Raw genomic sequence first — 17,448 nt, forward strand, 5'->3', positions numbered from 1 at the left:
CTGGGGACCGCCAGCAGGATATATATATATATATATATACACATATACATACACACACATATACATATACACATATATATATACACATATATACACATACATACATATACATACATACACATACATACATACATACACATACATCTGGAAGACCCTTCTGACAACTCATCCACTCCTTGAAAGTTTACAGAAGATAAGACTTACCCAACTCGTCATGGACCCCTTACATAATGCAGGACACACTTTAGAGGCAATCTTCCCCTCCGTCAACAGCATCAGCGGTCACTCCATTTCAAAATCTCAATGCAACAAGCCAAAGCTCCCATCACAATCAACCAAATTCAACCTGAATTCGAACAGAATAACCAAAACGGACTTGCGCAGCACACTCGAAACGGACCAACCCAACACTATCAACAACCTTGCCAAGGACATCACCAACGTTAACCAGTATATCTCCAACTGTGCTGATGCTCTGGTACCCATCAAAACTCAAACACAGCAGAACCAACAAACAGGCCTCCTGGTGCATGATGAACTCCAGGACTCCAAAAGATACTGCAAACAGTTGGAAAGGAAATGAAGTCTCAATCACAACGCCAACACCAGATCAACCAACAAGGCCACCTTCAGGCACTACCACCACCTCCTGAGAGATACCAAAAGATGAAACCTCATGGATCGAAGCCAGTGCCAACAATGGCAAAGAGATTTTTGCTATCAGCAAGGGATTCATCACCCCAGAAGCCTCAGCCAACTCCATCAACTCATCCTAGGAACTCTGTAGTTACCTCTCAGACCTCTTTTCAATTTTGCTGTTGAAGATATACAATAACTTAAAGAAAACCTTTTGGACAGACACCTAACCAACTGGAGAACACTAACTAAGGAAGATACCACTTCAGTCAAGAAAAACGTCCACTCTGGGGCTCCCACAGACCCATGTCCACATCCTATCTTCAACCGAGAAGGACCTGTGATCAGCTTATCCTCACTCACATCAACTCCTCCAAGTGCGCAACTTCCCCCGAGGACTGGGAGCATGGTGCAGTCACTGCCCTCCTCCAAAAAACATTGTCAGACCCCCAATGAGCCGAGCAACTACTGCCAAAACCTTAACAGGTGTACAGGCACTTGCACTATTCCACTGTGGATCAACTATAACCAGAGAAGGTGATAGTGAAGGGAATCAACCAACAACTCACCGCCCACCTAGAAATCCACAATCTCCTTGACGACTCCCAATCTGGCATTTGGAGCAACCACATTACATACAAAGACAGCACTCATCACCACCACAGATGAGATCTGGACCAAGGAGAAACCACCACCCTCATACTGCTGGACCGCTCAGCTGCATTCAATATCAGGTCACACTCCAGCCTCATCAAAACACTACACACAAAAGGCATCCAAGGTCCAGTCCTCGAATAGATATCCGCATTCCTCACAGGGAGAACACAGCAAGTCTGACTGCCTCCTTACATATCAGAGCCCAAGGACTTGATCTGCGGTGTCCCTCAAGAATCATCCCCGAGTCCCACCCTTTCAACATTTACAAGACACCACTTGCCGACATAATACGATCTCACAGCATCTCCATCAGCTCATCCTCTCAATGACAGACAAGTCCCCAGCAACCAGATCAGACTACACCAAATGCATGATCTGCTTAGCAAAAATGGAGGAAAACCAATTGCTTGAAACTCTTCTCAGACAAGACAAAAGTGCTGATCTTCTGGAACAGGAGCTCTTCCTAGGACTCCACCTGGTGGATATTAGAGCCTGGTTCAACACACTAAACAGGCGCGAAATTTGGGAATCATCTGAGACGATGAAAACTCAACATAGCCTCCTAGGTGAACGCAGTCAGCTCCTCCTGCTTCCACATGCTTCTAATCCTCTGAAAAATCTTCAAATGAATCCCCAAGAGCACCAGGCGTACCGTCACTCAAGCCCTAATCACCAGTACACTACACTACGGCAACACAGTCTATGCCAGCATCCCCAACCACCTCCTCCACCGACTTCAGTACATCCAGAACACCTACGTTTGGAGCTCCTATGGTGCACCCACATCACAACACACTTCAGAGAACTCCACCAGCTGGCAATTTAACCTCCTCACACGTGCATACAAGGGGAAACAACCTTTACAACGCCACTTTTCACACGCAGTGCCTTTACGACGCAACTTTTACAATGCAAACCATTACAACGCATTGCGCTGGGGGGCGCTCTAGGATAGGGAATAGGTTTAATTTACTGTCCAACACCTTCCCTACTATCCACGGGGACTGGAGTTGGAATAGTAAATTAAACTATTCACTATCCAGCGCCCCAAAGCACTATGCGTTGTAATGGTATGCGTTGTAAAACTCACGTTGTAAAAGCATGCGATGTAAAAGCATGCGTTGTAATGTCATACATCGGCATACAAGATATTGCACAACATTGGTCAGGCTTACCTCAACTGCAGTCACCACTTCCACCATCCCACCAGACTCTCTCCCACACACACCTCTCGTATACGCAAAAGCAGAACATGAGGTCTAGCCTTCTCCTACCTCGCACCCAAAACTTGGAACAAACTCCCTCTACACACAAGGGTCTCTTCCTTGCTTCCGTAATTCCGCAAGAAGCTGAAGACCTGGCTCATCAACTAACACCTGACAGACGACCTACACACCTGCTCCTGTGCCTGGATAAACTACGGATAAAAAGTTGTGCTTTACCAATCCAAATAACATAACAATTTAACATATACAACACACCACAGTGTTTAAATGTCAAATATATGTGTTGTGTGTGGGGCCAGATTCGGAAAGACAACTCCAGAGCCTTCGGAGGTATAGAATCCTTCAAGCTGCTTCCAAGCATCCTAGTGTAATTGGCAACTTTATATGGAGATTAAGGGGGGGTGGGGAATCCATAAAATGCCCAAATTGACTGCGCATAAAATCTGGATTTCGCAAATAAAACCGGATTGGTATTCCCACACCTACATTAAACTAAGTATGTGTTGACTTTGTTATTGTCAGGTTTCCTTAATGGTCAATTTCCAGGCAAAGGGCTCATCCTTGAGGCAAGTCACATTCAACTGAGGTTTTAGAAAATAAACTGACTTTCATAGCCTACCACAACACTCCTAGAGCAGGCTCTTTCACATCTGCATGCCTCTTACTTTAGAGTCCATGCTGCCTGGTCTTCATGGGTCATAGGGTTTATTACCACTGCCTGAAACAACAAACATAACTCCAATACCCTAGTGAGAGTGCCTCGTTCAACTATGGTCCACTTGCCGCCTTAAGCTCAGGCTGTTGTACAGTTGTGGCCCACCTCAACAACTTCTGCAGTTAGAGTCCAACTCCTTCCCTCATAATTGGCATCTTTTGAAAATACTGTCTAATAACTGTCCTTAGTGTTATTTCATTGTGCACCTGTTGTCGTTCATTCCACAACGCTTTGTGTACTAATAGTGGACCTCCTACCATGATGTCTAGCATGTTAGGACTATTGTCCGAATCCTGCAATTGTAGCGCAGCACATTGCACAGTTGTAGTTTACCTCTTGCTTTCATAACCAGAAAGGTATTATTCACAACATTTTTTGGTACTTCAACAACTTGAAAACTAGACTTCTCCCATATGCCTCATTACCTCAGGCGGGTGTTACCTTTTTCTTTGGTCTCCGCTTCATCAGTCCCAGAATATTCTCAATGAGGAACAGCAGGTAAATCCCAGCCATAACACAAAGCCCCTTCAAAATGCTGTCTTCTGGGGCTTCCACTTGTCGTGGCCTAACCACCTTGTGATGCGTTCCTTGCGCCTATAACACACAAAGCATAATCAGGTCTAGCTTCACATCTGCACTCAGTGAAGACAAATAGAGTAGCGGTCAGACATACTGTGGGCAACAAAAGCTAAGTAGATACTCACATGAGGCAGGAGATGGAGCAACGCGTCACCACACAAAGTACCTACAGCCAGCGCCACCAGGAACGCTAGCAAGAAGCGGAAAACGCTGCGCCTCAGGAAGGGCACAAGAAGAATGGCCAACAGGGATGGCAAACTGATGATGGTAATGGCCAAAAAGCCAAAACCAACCACTGCAAGACAAATGGAGACAAACATTTTCAGTCATTAGACCTCACGGACAAAGAAATACCATGCTGAGCTGGTCGAACAACATCCACTCTGAAGATGTCATCTGATTAGAGAGGAGCAATGACCTCACCATTCAAGCTGGACCACTTGATCTTTTGCCTCCTGCTGACTGGTGACATTTTTTCTCCTCCAGGTTTTCTGTCCTGATCATGAGAGGTAGGTCATTCAGTTGATTTACAAATTATCAGTGCGCCTTCAGAATGGCTTGCATTCCTCTTGGTTGCAGGACGTCAAGCCTCTAACAGGGAGCATGAATCCTGTTTGTAAAAAACTCTTCAACCAGGCATTCATCCATGGTGAGAAGCAAGGACGACAAGGATCCTGGTCCACCGCGTTTAGGTGACTGAAAGCCATCAGGAGAGATCTTGAACTACATAGGTCCCAGGGATCAAGAGGTCATGATTCAGAAAGTCTGGACACCAGTCAGGTAACAAATGATGCATCAAATGCTTCCAGAGTGCTCTGGCCCAATGACCATCAACCACACATGAGGCCATGTCCCCCTGCACCTGGATACACTGATATGTCTTAAATAAACACCACTAAGAGCATGCCCCCGTAATATAAGCTTTACTCCTGCAGAACCCACGGGCAGGTATCACTCCCAAATCACAGATGCACCCAGAGGATGAACCCCTCCCGCAGGTAAGGCAGTTTCAGTTAGGCTGCAGCTCTCAAGAAAATCCCATAATCTTCCCATTGTATGCCAGTCCTTGGTGAAAGCCTTGTATCATCAAACATATATAAGAAAAAGTAAAGTCATTAAACAGTTACTTGCGAATTAGAAACATAAAAGTCTTTGCTGCGGTGAACCTACTACCGAGGGCTACTAAATGTCGAGTAAGCAGCGCATGCGCTGCTATAGGCTCGACCTAAAAATGGTACATCTGAGTTAATGGCAGGGCAGACGAGGACTGCGGCTCGCTCCCCTTCCGTGGCCCGGAAGTTGAAGAGAGGCCCAGCTGCCTGCAAGTTCTTGAAACCAATTTCGTGTTCTTGAAACCAATTTCAGGGCACAGCCAATCCGCCTCAAGTTGACAACCTACTCCTTTCAAATACAAGGACCGCCAACCTTAATCTCACCCAGGAAGCAAAAGTGCCTCTCTCCAAAAACACAGCAGAAACGAAAACAACCAAACGAAAACGTCTGCCGTTTTCTGTGAAGGTTTTTGTAATTAGCAGGACCGCCAGGCACACAGAGCAGTATTTGTATCAAGAACCTGATAAAGCCACATGCACAGGTAAAACTGGAAATTCGGGCTCGGGGTTTCCCGACCAATGGAAACGGGCGCCATGGGAAGAGTCTGCTGACATTCGGACGCCTGTGTCGTTATATAGTATGCATATGGAGAAGCTGCAGAGGTTGGTCAGCTTTGATCCAGTGCTTAATTTGAGTCGGTGGTCTCTGTTGCTCAGTGCCAGCCGGCACTTAATTGTCGGCACAGGCTGTAATGACAGTCCACCACATGGCGACACTGCCTGTCAGATTTTGAGTTAAGTACAGCAGTATTTAAAAAGGCAATCTAGATTAAAAATGAATAACATCTGTTGCTCTTACCTTTATTATAGTTGTGGGTGGCCTGTGATAGTTTGAGTTGCCACACGTCTAGCAGTGCCAGGGTTAATACTTGTATTGGTTCTGTCACTTGCAGCGCTGGCAGGGGCAGTGAGTGGTGCAAGCTGCAGAGAGCATCTGAGGAGGGCCCTGGCACTTACTTTTTTTTTTTTTTCCTAATTAAGCACAGCATTGGTCATTAATTCACGTGGGCAGGCTCAGGATATACTTATTTGAAATTTAAGAGGCGGATTAAGAGATTCACAGGTACCGCAGATGAGTTTCTAATCCACACCGCTAGCGCTGTTTTGAAGTGGGCTTCCCATCCAGGTCAGTTATTTTGTGAATGAAATTGCTTTACATTGAAAGAAATGTGCAGTGCTTGGTGGAGAATTACATTTTGACAAGTCATTATTTTTGAAGTTCTCTACTCTCCAAACTTTCGCGACTGGTAACCTTAATTTTCTCAGTATTACTGCATCTTGGAATGAATGCTTCTCTTTTCATCTTCAGCTTGCACAGGAGCTCCTCCAGAATTGGTAGTGAGCAGAACTACGCAATGAAAACTCAATCCTTCCTTGTAGGACAAGGATTAATTGGGTGTTATTTGTTACAAGTCTACAGACTGGGGTACAAGCCCACACCTCATCCCCTGAGCAGGCAGGCCTTGACTGCTCTGCCTCGCTACCCTGAGAGAGTCAAGTTCTACAACAGGCTATTTTGTTCCCAGTAGATGGAAGATTGCAGATGTACTACTTAAGACCGACCCACATCCTTCCCAAATAAAAGCCCATTTTAACCTTACTCACCAAAACACCAAACACAGCCCCTCAGTAATAAAGCACCTAAGCTCAGACGTAGTCCATGCCTCCCTGGAAATATACACTAGAATTATGTGCTTGTTATAACTTTTTTCCTCCTGGCCTTTTGAACCGGACTGACCTATCATCATTTTGTTGGCTCACTTGGAAGTTTGAAGGGAGAAGAGGAAAACAAAGAAACAAGCAGAAGGAACCAACAGAATCAGGCACAAAAAAACCTACATTCCCAGCCCAAAGAATCCTCACAGCGGAGGTGGGTGCCCCGCCTTCCCCCGACCGACCCCCGCCGTTCCACATTCTCATGCCTTAGGGCATTCTTTTGCATGGATGACGTGTCTTTACTTCATACGTCGACTTCAGAGTAACTTTGCACTTAGCACCTCGTAATGCAACATCGCAGAATCTCTCGAGAGTTTACAATTCGACCCTTTCCTCCTAAACACAGGAAAATCGTAATTAACAAACCCCTCAAGTGGCGCTGTACATTTTGGTGTTGGTTTCGAAACTTCTGGAACAGGTAGAGTGCCGACGCCTCTAATGGGAGAACTCTAGCCCCATTCAGAGGCGAAGCCCCTTCCCTGTGCCCTGATGGGACTGACGACGAATGCATTCACTCCCAGGGGTCGGTAAATCACTGACACGTGTGCCCGCATTACTGCCTGTCCTAATCCCGCGGTCGGAGTGTGGTTTCTCTTTTGTTGTATAAAACAATGCATTCATATCTTGTGCTGTGTTTGTCTGTGCCTGAGGTTACTCTTTGCTTAACCTGCCCATATCCGACTAGCTGAAAGTGCACTATTGGTGGAGAAAAACGGTACATCTTGGGGCAACGCTTGGCTGCGGTGCCCTTCTCGCAGTGAGGCCTCCTACTTGTTTTTTTTAGTGATGTTTGATATAAACACATAACTTCATGGGGTTGAAGCGTCGGCGATAATTAGAGGTGCTCCTTCCCTTTGTTGAGCAGACTACACATCCAAGCAAAATAGGATATCTGCTCCAACGTGTATATGTTTTCCACTGGCACCATATTGAGTCATTTATGTATTTTATGTTAATCTGTGTAATGTCTTTTGTGTTTAATCTATAACAGTCTGAAGACACTTTGTCAATCTTTTATTTTTTTCGTTAATGTATATGTTACATGACAGTCCTATGTGTTCTCTTAATGTGTTATTATTTGCATTGTCTCATGATATATGATTGACAATACAGGTGCTTAATTTAATTTCATATTGGTGTTTTGTTTTTCATTTGGTAATTTGATGCTTTGCACAATTTATTTGTCAAAATCCTAGTGACACAGGATATTAAATCATTTTTGTAAAAGAACTAGTGTACCCCCTACAGAACCAATTGTTATTACATACCACTAGATTTCCCAGGTTCTGCTGGATACCGGGTAACTCCATTAATCTTAACGGTAAGATCAAAACAAGCACTTTGATAATGGCATAGAAGCCTCTCAAAACACTGCTAGAACAGCCTGCTGATTGGCTGAAGGAGTATTATTAAATCACCTACTTCACAGTTTTAGATACCAAGCCTTTATCGCAAGGTAGTACCCTCTTTCTAAGCCAGCTAATAAGCGAACACAATCTCCACCATTTCATTTCATGTTCAAATATTTAGGAAATGTGTATTTGTTTTTCCTTTGTGATGTGATTAGACTCACCTGCCATGTCCCACGCAGCTTTTGCCTGCTGGACACGCAACACATCGTCGTGCCGGATGCAGACGCGACTGTCTATCTGGTACAGCAAAGCTGGGCAGATCAGGGAAAACTGCTGGGGTGTCAGCTCTTCGATGCCGCTCAGCCCAAAGTTCAGCAGGAGCTGGGTGACGTTCAAGCACTAGAAGAACAAGGTAGAAGGTCATTATAGCACCATAACTTGCAACCTGTGGTGATTTGTAGCACTGGAATAAGAAGTGGGATTGAAGTCAAGAAAAGTCCCAGAAAGGTAGGGTTGAAGGGATGAATCAGTGATAGAACATGCAGGTATGGATCACTGGATTTGGAAAATGTGTTGGAGAGCACAAACACCTAACAAAATCAGGATCAGTGGCTAAGATACAACAGAGCAAGGGGTCATGCAACATGTGAAGTTTGAGATAAGGAGCAAAATAGGGGTCAAAAGAAGCACAACAAATTGGGCCAAAGCTACCACTGAGCCAGGGAATGCATAAAATAGGAACCTTGAACTAATAGGCAAGGCTGAGGGCAAGAGGAATCCACAATAAACTAAGATTATACCATGGGAAGAGCACCATCTGAATGAAGGACTCAGGCAAGATTGGAGTTGAGGGCACCAGGAAGTGGTGAAAACAATTTCTCTGCTTGGAAACTGGATTATCTTCTGACCCGGCTGGTGCCCTGGAAATCCAGTGTGGCTCAGCAGTCAATAACATGCATATTAGTGCCCATGTGTCACTGGACTGACTGTTCAAGGCATGCAAGACGTTGTGGCTCCAGTGGTCTCTGCACTCCTCCCAATTCCACTGTTAGCAGGAGGTACGGGACAGAATTTCGCATTGTGATGGCTACTTCTACTCAGATTTGCCACCCTTTGTACCTCCGGAAGCGAGAGATAGCTCTACTACATCAGTGGATGGCACCACTGGCATCCATTCCACATTGCACATGACAACAAGGAGCTGAACACAGGCACCGCGCCTGCACGTGGACACCAGTTTATTTATTTTTACCATGCCTTTCCATGAAGATGCATAGCAGTGCTCTTATGGATTTCAGAGGTTTAAAAAAAATAAAACATTTATAAAGGTCCTTTAAATTAATCTGCAATTGAATCAAGTATATTACCATTGAAGACTACAGGAGTCAAACTGCGCAGTGCCTGTTAGAAAGAAACACTGGTCACAGATCAACAATATGTTTGTCGGCCAAAAACAACTCCAAATCTTACAACAGATGCTTCCTGATTTACCCCAAGGTGATCAAGGCACAGAAAGCCAAACCCCAGATGGTCAAACACAAGAAAACAGTTTGGTCCCAATCCTGGAAGTCTAACCTAACTACAAACCATCACACTCCTACAAGTGTGACAATTCAGACTATTCTAGGCAACAACATGTTACAATAATGGCGTGTGGAACAGGTATTGTTCTTTTTTAATGTATGCAGAGGTGTTAAACACTGTTGTGCTCATCTTAAATTTAGACAGTGCCACCATGTGGTGCACTGTCACTAGAGCCGGTGCTGACAATTAAGTGCTGAGCACCAGAAACCACCAGCACAAATTAAGCACTGCCCCTGCTCTAGTTTCATCTTCCTTTTCAAGGCCCATTCGGAATCTGGAGACAATGCACCCAGAGCCGTCTTCGACCCAGTGTAAGTAGCGGCCTTTACCGGGGCCCCACTGAAGATCTGGTTCCCACTGGCATGCATCCTGGTTTTACAAACTTTTTGGGATCTCCACCCGCACCTACACTGGTGGGCTGTCCTATAACACAGACTGACCCAAATCAGAGTCTGGCTGCCACAACCCAGCACTGGGCTGTGCTTGAACTCCTTGGTCCTTAAACTGAGGAGAGGGTCTCCTTTGCTATTGTGACTAGGAGAGTAGCAGAGACCCTGAATCTGAATTTTCCCATCTCCAGTTGAAGAACCAAAGGCTAATTGTTTATGGAATTGCTTCGGCCTGGGACCTTTACTTCTGACCCTCTTTTGCCTTTTAATGAGGCTTTGGGTGAGCCTACATTGCAGCCTGGTTCAAGCCCTCTTCGGCTTCGTTAGCCATCCCATTGCTAGATACCACATACCAGCACATGGGGACCAAATGTTCCCGACCCAGCACCCTACACGAGAGCTTTACATTGCAAGCCTCCAGTCGTAGAGTTAATCTAAATGCTTTTCCTTCTACTCCCCCAGGCAGGGAGTCAAGATGTATTGATGCAAAAGGCCAGACAGTCTTTTCTTCCAGGGGTTTTGTGCTGCACTCTATAAATGCCTCTTGTCCTCTGACTCAAGTGTTGTTGCATCCTTTAAGAAATGATACGTGAGGTTGTAGGAGCTTTGGACATACGTTGTACAAATATGTCAAGATGGACGGGAGACAGCTAGGCAGATCTTATGCTCTGGACTAACTTTCATGGACTCTGTTGTCACATTATAGAAGCCAGTGTCCTCCACTGCAGGTCCATTCAGATACGTTCCACCAGATTTTCTGGAGGCATACAGGTCTCATTAACGTATATGCTATTAGTTGGGGCCAGTCGCTCAGGTGAGAAAGCGGACTATGTCTTGGAAAGGTTTAAGCATAGCTGTGCAAGTGTACTTTCACTAGGTTTGGCTTTTCTACAGTACCAGTTCCACCAGCAGTACCAGAAGTTCAGAGATTATTCCAGAGACTTCCCATTCCGCCAATACCAGCTGTCGCAACCTGTCCAGGAGCCCTTGCCTTTAGAGACAGAGGTGGTGGTAAGATGACAACAGCATGAACATCTTCCTCCTCTTTTTAACCTTGCAACGCAACAATACCACTTTAGTTCATCTTTATGCAAACCCCCAACACAACAAAACCACTTTACTTCATCCTTGACCAAACATGCAACCAATGGAGGAGGCGGGTTTGGGTTCAGTATTTCCTGTTTAACTAGTGTTTGATTACATTGGACCAGTGAGCCCTGCTGATTCTGCAAGTTGGCTTTGGATAGCCTTTCTAGATGTTTCTCCTCATTCACTCCCGTTTCAGTGGCTCATTAGTGAAATCCTCTCCATGGAGGTGTATATATTGCACACCAATGGTGTAATTGATATTTCTGCTCACCAAGAACAATGGCAGTCTACAGTTAATGTTGAACCTCAGAGATCTGAATGCATTAAAAAAAAAAAAAGTTCAAAATGATGACCCTCAAGCATGTTCTGCGGCCACTAGACCACGAGCACTAGATAGTGTCCCGTGACCTGCAGAGCATGTACATTCATGTACTGATCCTGCAGTCCCACAAGAAATACCTTAACTTTAAGTGGAGCCTACTCCCATTTAGTTTACCATCACCCCCCTTTGGCCTTACATCAGCACTGTGGGTCTTTATGAAGGTCATGTTGGTGGTAGCGTCCCATCTTCAGAGGTTGGTATACACCAATTACCATACCTCATCAACTGACTCTTGAAGTTGAGCTCCCCTCAGCTAATTTTGGGGCACCTGCAGAGCATGATGTTATTGCTGTCCGACTTGGGGTTTTCCATTAACGATTTCAAATCCCATCCGCAACCCAGCCAGAAGCTACTGTTTTTTGGGGCCATCTTGGAAGTCATCCCTTTCAAGGCCTTTTTGCTTCACACCCATCCCGAAGCTAGTCCAGAACTTTCAGTTTATCATCCCATCCATGGTGCTAAGCCGGTTAGCTTCATCCATCTTGCTTGTGCCCTACGCTCAGTGGCACATTCAAGCCTTTCAATGGAATTTGTACTTGGAATGGGCCCAGCATTGAGGATTCCTATCAGATAGACAAGATCACATCTCTGAGGAGGTTTTTCAAGACAGGCAGTGGTGGATAATAGAATGGCATGCCACATGTCTGGTTGGCATCTGTTACTCCCTATAGAGACTACCGTAGTGACGGTTGCATTGTCAGTGCTCAGAAGGTCCCCTGGACCAAGTGGAGATCCGAGGCCTGTGGTCTCCATTAGAGCAACATCACCATATACACTTGCTGAAGTAATGTGTTACATAGTTATGAGTCATTCAGGAGGCCCTTTTGGTGTTTCTGCCATCATTACTAGGCTGGTACATTTGGGTACTAAAAGAAAACACAACCACTATTTGATACTTCAACAAGCAGGGTGGCAGGATTTTCATACTCTTTCTTGACATGCTCCAGCTGTGATGGGGACTGACACTCCCCTGGATTTTGCCAGCAGTAAGTCATGCAGTAGGGTTCTTCAACATTGGGGAAATAAACTCAGCAGGTGTCATTTTGCCGACCACACGCAACATATGCACACAAGAGTGACTTAAACATCCCCACCCCATTTGGGACTCCCTTGGTGGATATTTTAACCTTCTCAGTGCCCAGTGTTTTGCACCTTTGTGTTTCCGTCCCATTGGGATATACGGGACCCACTATTCCTCATTCTGTGTGGTGGATTTCAGGGTTGAAAAGGTTCCAAGTTAAATTTTCTCACTGCCTGGGACGTTGCTCTAAGAGTGCTCCGGACCCCTCCGTCATCCGCTCCATGATCCACTAGAAGCAGCAGCCATCCTTCCTCTAATTCTGCTACCACCGACTTGCCACAACTGAGGGCAAACACCCACTGCATAAATCCCCTCCAGAGCCCCACATTCCTGCACCAACCGGGTCACCGTGGTGCCATCGCTCTTCAAAATAGCGGCGGCGGGGGGGCGTGTCCAAGATGGTGGACGAGTAGGTCGCATCTACTCGCCGCTCCTGCCCACGGATCAGGCCTTGCCTGCACAGCGCCGTATAGCATATCCCTACCGGCGAATTCAGAACCGGGTGGTTGGAATTCGGCTCCCGACCCCAGGAGTGCGTGTGGCTGAGCACGCCTGGGAGTGATTGGCGGCTGTGGCCGCGAGTTGTGGGGGCGGAGACCTTGCTGTGACATTCAGGCACCTTGGAGGAGCTCAGACGGAGGTTGGCGGGCCCGGTGCTGCTCTACAGCCGGGTCATCGGGAACCCCCCGATCTGCGTGGCGCTGGGTCGTGGCAGCTCCAAGATGGCGGTGCGGCCCTGTCGTCATTGTAGCATATGGCGGTGGAGCACGGATGTCCGAAGTGGGCCTAGAACACCAGGCTTCCCTCACTGCCTCCGTCGCACCGCCCCAGACCTGCTGGTGCTGAGCCCTGCCCGGGGGGCGCGACGTGACACAGAAGATCTGGCGGTGGAGCCCATCTGACCAGTCGGGCCACTAGCAGTGGGGCACAGTGAGTGCGGGACTGGAGATACCTCCCCGAGGTGAGCTGGGACTTGCAGCGCTAGAAGTTTCGGACACACCTGGGTGGGGGCCTCCTCGCATCTACACACCCACCCACACTGGGGGTCTGCCGGCCTACTGCTTCTACCGCCAGTGCCTAGAGTCCAACGGCGCCTCAGTGGGGTGGCCGAGCCCAGTTTGCAGGCCCCTTTGCTTCATTGGATGCTGCGCTTGAGGTGCGGGTGTGCGAGGAGGAGCCCGCCATACTGCGGTCGCTTGTCGGTGCCCCGGCCTCGAACAGGGAGCCTTGGGTGCCGGGACGGGGCCCAGCTATAGCCTTCGACATCTCGGATAGCAGGAGCCTGTGACAAATGGAACAGGACGACCCGGACACGCTTCCCGCTGCTGCCCATGACTCTTGTGCCGCCACTGCAGGGAACGAACGGCAGCTGAGGGGCTGTGCTATGTGGCGGTCTCCCCTGGGTCATTTGTCGGTTCCTTCTTGGGATATCGCTACTGCCAGGAGATTTCTCGCCTTGCCAGAGACCAGAGGCCAGAGCGGAGTGAAGCAGTTTCCTCTGGGATACAGTCAGTGGTAGGGGCAATCTTTTACCAAACTCGGCCAAGTACGCCACAGCGCTGTGCTGAGTGTCACACGCTTCCACCACTCGCACCCACTCAGCTACAGACGGTTGCAAGGCCTTCATACATGGCAACCTCCAGGGGCCAAAAAGACAGGTTGGTCAAGGACTTACTTCTCAGGGCCGGGACTGGTGGAGTAGAGGCTGTGTCACACTCAGGGGGGGCCGCGGTCCGGTAGGACGCGGAGGACCCCGATGGCCCGGTCACACGCAGTGTACTGGAATCACTTTGCGGACCTAACCAGGGAATTCCATACTATGAAAAAGGATCTTACGGCCGAAATCTGGGAGATGCATAAGGACATTGACTCCGTGGGAGAACGGGTGGACGACTTGGGATGAAGAAGTATCCCAGCTCCAGCTGGAGGTGCACCGACTGCGCGAATAACATCTGGATCTTCTATCCCACACAGAGGATCTGGAGAACCGTTCTCACAGAAACAACATCCGGATACGGGCGGACCTCAGGGAGCAGAGGGGCAGGACATCGAAGCCTTTGTTACAGACCTGTTTCGCCACGTTCTGGGAGGTCCCCCGGAATAGGAGATCCAGCTTGACCGCACACGTGTGGGCCTCAGGTCGCAGACAGCTCCACCACCCGATATCTTGACAGGTGTCCATGATTTCAAACTTAAGGAATTTATCTTACGTGAGGCAAGGTCTAAGCATTCTATCGAATTCCGCTCATGTAAACCGCTTCTCTTCCAAGACCTATCTGCCTCCACTCTTCAGAAGTGACGTGATTTCCGGCCTATCACCGCCTTCCTCCGTTCTAAAGATGTTGCTTACTCCTGGGGGCACCCATTCAGACTCATTTTCAAATGGGAAGGTAGACTCCGTCAATTAAGCTCTTTTGAAGAAGCTTCTTCTTTACTCCAACTCCCAGGGGCGGACCACGACACCCGGGAGAAACACGCCAGCACAAACCGACGAGAGGACAGCAGCTGCTGGCGGAGAGTGGGGGGCTCACCACCAATACCTCGCCCGGGTTCAGATGCCATTGCCCAGGAACGCTCAGCAGTTCTTCGATCCTTGTCGGAGGACTCCGCCCTCTCCACGGCAGACTGACCTCTGCTCCTTTTTCAATAACATCCATCTTTGCTTCCCTCTTTTTTCTAGCCGCCTAGGGGGACCATTCAGGTGGATATGGCTGGGGCCGGGGTGGGAGGGGGGGCGAGGGCTCCAGCTATCCAGCCCACATCTCACCACAGGCAGTCTGTCAAGTACCCCACAAGACTCACCTGGGCTTGTGAGGTGATTCCACAGAGACGACACAGACCACCGCCCCTGGTCCCAACCTACCCCCGCGGGGAGTAACACCCGACAAGGACAAGATGGATCCAGGGATGGGGGCCAAATAAGGAAGCGGAGTGGGCTTTGGTGGTAGGGACGTTGGGTAGGGTCGTGGCACAGCTGGGTAGGGTCTTGGCACAGCTGAGGGAACAAGACAAAGACCCAATTAGGACGAGGTACTACTCCTCCGCCACAACACCCCACAAGACACATACAAGAGGGAGCCCCTGTCTCCGGTACTCACCAAGACACACTGTTCGCGTTGATCCAAGGAAGAGGCCCACAACGTAGCGTCCAGGAGCTTGATGCCTCGGTGTGGAAATGGAAGAAGGCCCTCCTGCTTATGAACCACCAAAGCACCAAACAACAAAAAGAGGCGCTTCTGCGCGTAGGGGTACTAATGACTGGAACTCCAGGGTAAGCGCTATAGCGCGGCCCAGTGCATGTTTGTGTAACGCTCCTGCGCCACATGCATTTAGCCTAACAGTGCTCCCTTTCGTAATACAAGTTGAAACTAGAAGAAGCGCTCCTGCGCCACTGCTACAAGAAAAGAAATCCAAGAAATAATGTCACTGCGCTCCTGCGCTTCCGGCATGAACAGGCAGCAGCGCTCCTGCGCCACGGCCAGAAGGAGAAATACAAGGTAATGGGCTGCCAAGGACAGAGTCAGTCCTGCCCCAACAAGGATACCAAGCTTTCACGGCGCTCAGCCCTCAGGTGCCAACAACAGCGCTCCTGCGCGGCTGTGGAATGGAAAGGAAAAAACAAACGGGAACAACAACGTCACGTAACGCGTGAAGACTCAGGGCAGCGTTACCGTGACTCAAAGAACAGCAGACCTCTCAGGATACTCGAGGAGCTGAAAAGCCGGTCCGCCGACCTCTGCTGGGCTCCGTGATGAATCCAAATCAGAAGCACAGATTGGCGGTGCAACACGCATTTAAGCGTATTCCCCCGGAAGTGCTTGGTCAGAAGGAGGACTAGACCGGGACACCACTTCCGGCCGGAAGTGAGTATTCCGATCCTGTATGTGTCCCGTGGTGCCCGGAACGGCGGAAAGCCGCCATATGACACAGTCTGCCTGGGACATTTGTGAAGTTTACTCTTGACACATTTTCTTGTTTTGTTAGTTTGGGGTGTTTTTTTATGTTGTTTTCTTTCTTCATTGGGTTGCCTCCTACTCCGATGCTACTGCGGGCTCACCTCATTGGTCCTCATTTGGATTCCCACCTCATGGGTCCTGACATCCGCATTGTGTCCCTGAATGTGAAAGGCATAAACAATCCCACTAAACGACGAGCACTCCTGTCATATTTGGAGCGTTCTGGCATCCATATATGCCTACTTCAAGAGACGCACCTCCCCCCGGCCGATACTCAGACTGCGATCGAAGGCGTTCCCGACCCAAATGTTTTCGTCAGCTACTTCCAAAACGGCTGGGGTTGCCATCTTGGTTTCTTCCCAGTTCCCGGGTCATGTTGGTAGCAAGCAGGCCGAAATTAAAGGGACGCTTTTGGCCCACACCTTCACTTTAGACACACACACGTTTTTGCTTGCCTCAGTATACGTCCCCAACAGTGGGCAGGAGGGTTTTATAAAGACGGTCATTCAGAAGATTACGGGATTGCCAGATAGGACAGCCCTGTTGGAAGGAGACCTCAACATGGTCTTAGATAGTGAGGACTATGGATCGCTCTGTGAAACGATGGGGTCAGGCGGGGACTTTGTCCAAGGTCGGGCAGCGCTTATTGACTGACACGGGGCTCACTGACATCTGAAGACCTATACATCCTGACACTAGGGCCTACACGTTTTACTCGCACCCTCACAAAACTTACAACCGGATTGATTACATTTTCACTTCAGACCTTTTGACACAGCTCCCCAGTGATGTAGAGCTTCTCCCCTGCCCCTTGTCCGACCATTCTACGCTGCGGCTTTCTCTGACCTTCCCCCAAAGGCATGCTAGTCGCTTCTTCAGGCGCCTCAGGGAGACCATGCTCCAGCGCCCCCCAGTAGTGCAGCAGGTCGAAGGAAGCACAGCAGGCTACTTAGCCTTAAATGACACCCCAGACG

At 48.4% G+C, this 17,448-nt stretch overlaps 1 protein-coding gene across 13 annotated transcripts in view; it reads right to left on the minus strand.

The window, feature by feature from the left end:
* Positions 1-17,448, minus strand: part of SLC39A5 (solute carrier family 39 member 5) — a 284,979-nt gene that overhangs the window by 66,956 nt on the left and 200,575 nt on the right. For all 13 annotated transcript variants that reach the window (XM_078686187.1, XM_078686198.1, XM_078686177.1 and 10 more), the window contains 3 exons: positions 8,215-8,392; positions 3,939-4,108; positions 3,676-3,828 (listed from right to left, as the gene is read on the minus strand). In XM_078686187.1, coding sequence (XP_078542313.1) covers positions 3,676-3,828; positions 3,939-4,108; positions 8,215-8,392 — 501 coding nt within the window. The remainder of the gene's footprint in view (positions 1-3,675; positions 3,829-3,938; positions 4,109-8,214; positions 8,393-17,448) is intronic.

Source organism: Lissotriton helveticus, chromosome 1_1 (assembly GCF_964261635.1).
Source record: "Lissotriton helveticus chromosome 1_1, aLisHel1.1, whole genome shotgun sequence".
NCBI classification, from domain to species: domain Eukaryota; kingdom Metazoa; phylum Chordata; class Amphibia; order Caudata; family Salamandridae; genus Lissotriton; species Lissotriton helveticus.